This window comes from Myotis davidii, unplaced genomic scaffold (assembly GCF_000327345.1).
Source record: "Myotis davidii unplaced genomic scaffold, ASM32734v1 scaffold167, whole genome shotgun sequence".
In the NCBI taxonomy this organism is placed as follows: Eukaryota; Metazoa; Chordata; class Mammalia; order Chiroptera; family Vespertilionidae; genus Myotis; species Myotis davidii.
In genome coordinates this window covers 1,270,410-1,276,091 of record NW_006300048.1, presented here as the reverse complement: position 1 = coordinate 1,276,091, position 5,682 = coordinate 1,270,410, and the positions used below count along the sequence as shown (strand labels likewise).

The 5,682-nt window shown below is 59.7% G+C and overlaps 1 protein-coding gene across 1 annotated transcript in view; it reads right to left on the bottom strand.

Moving 5' to 3' along the window:
• The window catches only part of FOXP4 (forkhead box P4), a 43,817-nt gene that overhangs the window by 21,231 nt on the left and 16,904 nt on the right, over positions 1–5,682 (bottom strand). The window contains exons 4-5 of the mRNA XM_015572152.1: positions 559–681; positions 40–126 (exon numbers count right to left, since the gene is read on the bottom strand). Coding sequence (XP_015427638.1) covers positions 40–126; positions 559–681 — 210 coding nt within the window. The remainder of the gene's footprint in view (positions 1–39; positions 127–558; positions 682–5,682) is intronic.

Sequence of the window (5,682 nt, the reverse complement as noted above, 5' to 3'; positions counted from 1 at the left end):
GCTGCGGGCGACGGGCAGGGCCCTGCCTGAGCCCCTTACCTCTTTGGGCTGCTGCTTCCCAGCCTGCTGGTGGGTGAGGAGCTGCAAGTGGAGCTGTTCCTGCTGCTTCTTGTAATATTCCTGCAGCTGCAGGCGGGAGGCAGAGAGAGTGCATCAGCAGGGGCCGCGGCTGCTGACCCAGAGCAACCCCAGCCAGGTGGTGGCTCCTGCAGGCAGGAGTGGGGACCCTTCCTGGGGCAGTGGGACCCGGGGCCCGCAGGGAGACTTCTGCTGAGAGGCTCTGTGAGTGCGGAAGGGAGAGGGGAAGCTTCATCCCGCACCGCCCAGCCCGCCCTGCCTCTGGGTGGGTCCCCTGAATAAGTCAGGGTGCTAGGAGCCAGGATGTTCCAGCACCTGGCCCTTCCCAGGGGTTCTGGAGGCAGGTGGGCCAAGGCACTGCTCTCTGAGAGGCCTGACCTCTGACCTCCCCCCACTGCCCTGGAGGAATGCAGATCAGTCTTGGGGGAGGGGGCACTGGCCTCCACTTCTCAGCTGCCCTGGGGCGAGGGCTAGACTCACCTGCTGGAGCATGAGCGCCTGTTGCTGCTGGAGCAAGGCCTGCAGCTGTGGGGGTGACAGGATCTGCTGCATCTGCTGTGGGGTGAGCATCTGCGGCGACATCATGGCCACCGAAACGGGCACCTGTGGGATTGGGCCCTGTCAGCCTGCCCACCTGACCCCACTCCAGGGAGGGCAGGCATCCAGGCCCCACCCACAGTACAGCAGAGCGGCTCCCGAGGGAGATGCCACCCACTAGCTGGGTGTCTGTGGACAGTGGCGGGCTCCCCGTTTCCTCGTTTGTGCAATGGAGGCAGCAACAGCGCCTGCCTCGTAAGGTTGTCGCCGGACTAATGAGTTAACACTGCACCCGGTGTGCTGGCCACGGCTGCCTGGCAAACGCGCTAACTCGGGTGCAGGGCGGTGAGACCCGCGACACGGTGGGTAGAACCCAGGCGTGGAAGGCCCAGCACGCCACTCCCAGCTCTGCTCTCTCTCCTGCGACACTGTGAGGTGGGCCTGGCCAGGAGGGCAGGCTGCAGCCTGGCGAGGACTCAAAAGGTGGCCCGCGTGGCAGGAGCCCTGGGCTCTGGCACGTACACGTCACATCCTCCAGCACACCTGTGCAGAGGGCACACACACAGCCCAGAGGGCGCTATCCTCGGTGTGTCGCAGCAGTTTGTCTTCAGCGGGTGGAAAGAAGCCCAGGCCGGGTTAGGGGGCAGGCTCCTCCCTCTAGCTCTGCACCGCACTTGCTGTGTGACCCCCAGCGAGCCACCTGCCCTCTCTGGCGTGTCAGTCTCCTCAAAGGTCAAACAGGGACTGGATTATACCAGGTGACTCCTTCCCACCAGAACATGTCGGGCTCTCAGAGTGGAGCAGCTTTCTGTCCCCTGCCTTGGGTGAGGCCTCCCTGGGAAGCCCAGAGAACCTAGCTACAGGGAAAGGTGCAGGGAAAAGCAGTAACGACATTCTTTTCCCAGCCCTACCTGCCCTGAGCCCCTCAGGTTGGTGGAGTCACAGCCAGGGAGGCCCAAGTTGCAGCAATGTCTTTTCTTAAAGCCGTTTCAGCCCTGCCCACGATCTACCTCCCCATCACGCTGGAAGTGCCACGGCTCTTCTCGATCTCCCACCCCCAGGCCTAGCAGAGGGCCCAGCACACAGCAGGTCCTCACTAGGGGTTTGCTCCCTGAGCTGAAATCCCTGTCCTGGCAGATTGCAGGCCCCTCTGCCAGCCTGTGGCGGGAAGGGAGGGGAACAGGGTGGCCCCGGCAGGGAGAGTCCTGCAGGGACCTGTCTTGGGCAACATGTGACAGGTTAGGTCCCCAGGGGGCTCATGGCCCTGTCACCTCCCTCTAGTCCCATGGGAGGGTCAGGGGAGGAGGAGTTGGTTCCTTTTGAGATCCCTGGGGCAGGGGTAGGACTCAGCCTCAAGCCACCCATTAGGGAATCCCCAAGCAGGGGAGCAACCAGGGGGTGCAGTCAATCAGGGGGCATGGGAAGTCCCGCTGCCCCCAGCTCGAGTGGTGCGCCCAGCCCTGGGCTTTCCCCCTTCCCCCGGCCATCTCTGCGGACATCCCTGGAGAAGCACCACCTGCTCTTTAGTCAGGGCCATCCTGTGGGAAGGGAGGCTCCAGGTCCTCACTCTCAGAGGGGCCTGGGGAGGGGCGGGCAGTGGCCCAGACTCAACCCCCGCTGCAGAGCCAGCCCCTGTGTAACCCCGAGGCAGCTGGGCTGCTCACCTGGCCTTTCGATCCCCCTCCCCTGGGACACGATGGTATGGAGCTCAGAGCCGGAGAGCCCTGCGTCAGGTGACCTAGGAAGGTTCTGGTCTCTGACACTGACTGTCCTTTGAAATCAACAAGCCTCGCGTGCTCTGTCCTCTCCCTGGGATCAGAACACCTGCCTGCCCCGCCGCACAGGCTGTGGTTGACTGTGGATTAGGTGCCAGGCACTTGGCTAAGCCCTTAATGAGTAGGATCTCCCTGAATCTTCACAGCACCCCTGCCTGGGAGGAGGGTCTCATCGTCATTACCATTTTACAGATGAGAAAACTGAGGCCTGGAGAAGTTAAACCACCTGCCCTGCCTCAAGGGACAAGGGCAGAAGGGGTAGGTAAAAAGGGTGTGTATGTCATTAAATTCTATACAATTGTAAAACCAACTACTTAAAAAATAACACATTCTGAATTTTCCTTTTCCCCGCTTTCCTGGTCTCCTTTCCCTCTCCCTTCTCCACTATTGCATCGTAGGTATTCAACGGCCCCAGAGGGCACTGGGTGGCCGGGGTCACTTAGGACAAACGCAATGAGCCTCCCATTCTCCTCACAGCGAGAGCTGCAACCAGCGGGGGAGGCTGAGAGCAGACACCCAGATCTTTCCAGGCACCAGGAGTGAGTCACGGCGAGCAGCATGCAAGAAAGGATGTGGCATTTCCCTCCTTGGGGCTTTCCTACATGGAGGCCGGGGAGTGGAAGAGATGACCTCGGAAGGCCTCCCCAGGCCCTGCCGGCCTGCCACGTGGCTGAGCTGCTGGCTGGAGAGGTGGCTGCAAAGATAGTTCCGGATGGATTACCTTTTGCGTACTTGTCTCTAAGGTGGCCCCAGGGGGTCAAGAAAGGTCAGCAAGGCGGGTGCCACATACGGATCTCCTGAACTGGCTGACCCTTCCACCTCCCGTCACGGCCCCTGGGGTTCTGAGCACTGAGTTGGAGCTCCCCTGCACCAGGCGAGGGTGTGTCAGGACGGCCACTGTGGGCCAGTCAGCTCAGCAAAGCCTGAGTCACAGGCTTGGAGCGTGGCCAGGGTGGCTGCATGCTTACTAAAGCCTGGCAGTGGGACAGCTGCCTCCAGCCCCGTGCCCAGGGCCCTCTCCCCCCAGAGCCCTCCACCTGCCATGATCACAGTGTGCTGGGCTGGACGCGTGATGGAGACACAGGGAAGCGCCTCTGGGGGCTGGGGGCTGGGGGCTGGGATGGATGCCATTTGGTGCCAATCAAGGACCCAAACTCAACCTTTGAAGTATGGGATCTGGGGTCCCTGGGTGATTTGGAGACTAGGCCAGAGCTTAGTCTAGGTCAGTGGTCGGCAAACTGCGGCTCGAGAGCCACATGCGGCTCTTTGGCTCCTTCAGAGTGGCTCTTCCACAAAATACCAACTTCTGTGCACGGGCCATGAAGTTTCAATCACACTGTACGTGCGCGCCCACACGTGGTATTTTGTGGAAGAGCCACACTCAAGGGGCCAAAGAGCCGCATGTGGCTCGCGAGCCACGGTTTGCCGACCACGGGTCTAGGTTAAATTCCCCTGCGTGTGACCAGAAGGAAGTCCTCAGACTAGCTCTGGGCTGAATTACCACAAAAACGATGGTGGTGGGACAGAAGAACTTCTAGAAATGCCAGGAGGGTAAGCCTTAGAGGGCTGAGAGGATGAGACAGGCTGGCAGAGCTGGGGGACCTGGCCTTGGCTGCCTGTCTGCCCAAACTCCCAGCTACCTGTGCTGCCCCTGAGACTGACCTCTCCCTGCCTGGCGTCCAGGCCTGGGCACGAGCTGGAGCTGGAGACCTCATGTGGTTTTGGAAACTTGTCTGAAGCTGGCCTGGGAGAGGGCTGGTGGGCATGGCTGGGAGGGGAGGTGTGCAGGGGACCCCACCTTGAGTTGGGGAGCAGGACAGTGTCCGGTGGAGCCGGGAGAGGGGCTGCCATGGACCCCTCTTCATCACCCTTCATTTCAGTCAAGCTCCAAACCAGCAAAATGTATGTTTCTACTCACTCTCCCCTAATCCCCCACAGAAAAGCCATTCCTAGGCCCCGGACCCCACGGGGAACAGAAGCCCCCCCTCCTTAGAGATTGTGAACCTGGAAGGCATCAGGGGTGGAGGAGGAGCAAGATCAACAGCCAGGGCTCGAGGCTCCTGGGAAGTTCAGACACAGCCCAAGAATGGCCATGCCCTGCGCCCAGAGAATCCTCGGGCAAGGGCTCCGTCCCTGTGCTAAGCACATGGCAGTGTCATGGTGTAGGCATTGAAGTGTGGGTTCTGGAGCTAGTTGTTGGGTTCAAACCCTGGCTCTGCCCCTTATTAGCTGTGTGACGTTGGGCAAGTTACTTAACTTCTCTGGGCTCCAGTTTCCAGGCTAATACAACATCTACATCATGGGATTGTGAGGATAAATGAGATGATACTTATAAAGCACGCTGTGTCTGCCCCAGGGAAAGCCTCTGTAGGTATCAGTTGCTAGTTTAGGAAGTACTATGTGCTTGTTGAATGAGTGATCTGATCCATCATTGGGAGCAAGGAGGCGAGAGAGAAGGCCCGAGAATCATTTCATCTGTCCCTCTGACCAAAACCTCTGCTTCTCATTCTAGGACATCCAGGGACCTCTCTCATTTTAGGGAGGGGGGTCCCCCAAGGGAAATGCCATAGCCTCCCTTTGTCATTATTTCAGCTCTCCTACTCCTACACCCTGAAGTCCTCTCTGTGCCCAACCCCAGTCCCTCCCACTCGAGGGAAGCTCCGCCTTTCTCAGCTGGCCCTTGGCCCTTCCCGTTGGGGGAACGTTCCTATTCTCCAGCCTACCTTTCCTTGTTCTCAGAAGGGGTACGAGCTGGGCCCAAGGTGGGGAGGATTAAGAACAACCACTTCAGACCCTGGGAATTGGGGGGGGGGTCCCCCTAATTCAGAGAGACCTCGTCCTGACACCACCCAGGCCTGAGAGCTTTTCCTCCCCGAAGTTGGCTTTCTAGGTGGTGCCCCCAGCCACCCAGGCCACCCCCTCTTTGCCCAACTCCTCTCCGTTCAGGGCAGTCTCATCAGGTTGAAGACTTTTAAAACAGGGCCCAGCTAAGGCTCCACAACTGTCAGGCACACTGAACTTCTTCAAAGCGCTTTCTGAACATTAACTTGTTTTACATAAAATCCAGTCCTGGGTCCTTCTCCCGGCACCCTGCACCCCATCCTCCATCCTGCCCCCCTCACTTCCCTCCTTCCCTCAGCACCCCGCCCCCCAGACTCCAGAGCTGCGTGCTCAGGATTGAGTTCAGCCTTCCTCCCTTAGATAAACTTCCTTTCAAAGCCCAGCTTAATCCTCTCCCCAATTCCAAGCCTCCCCCGCTGCTGTGGGGAGGGGTGGGGGGAGAAAAGCTTGG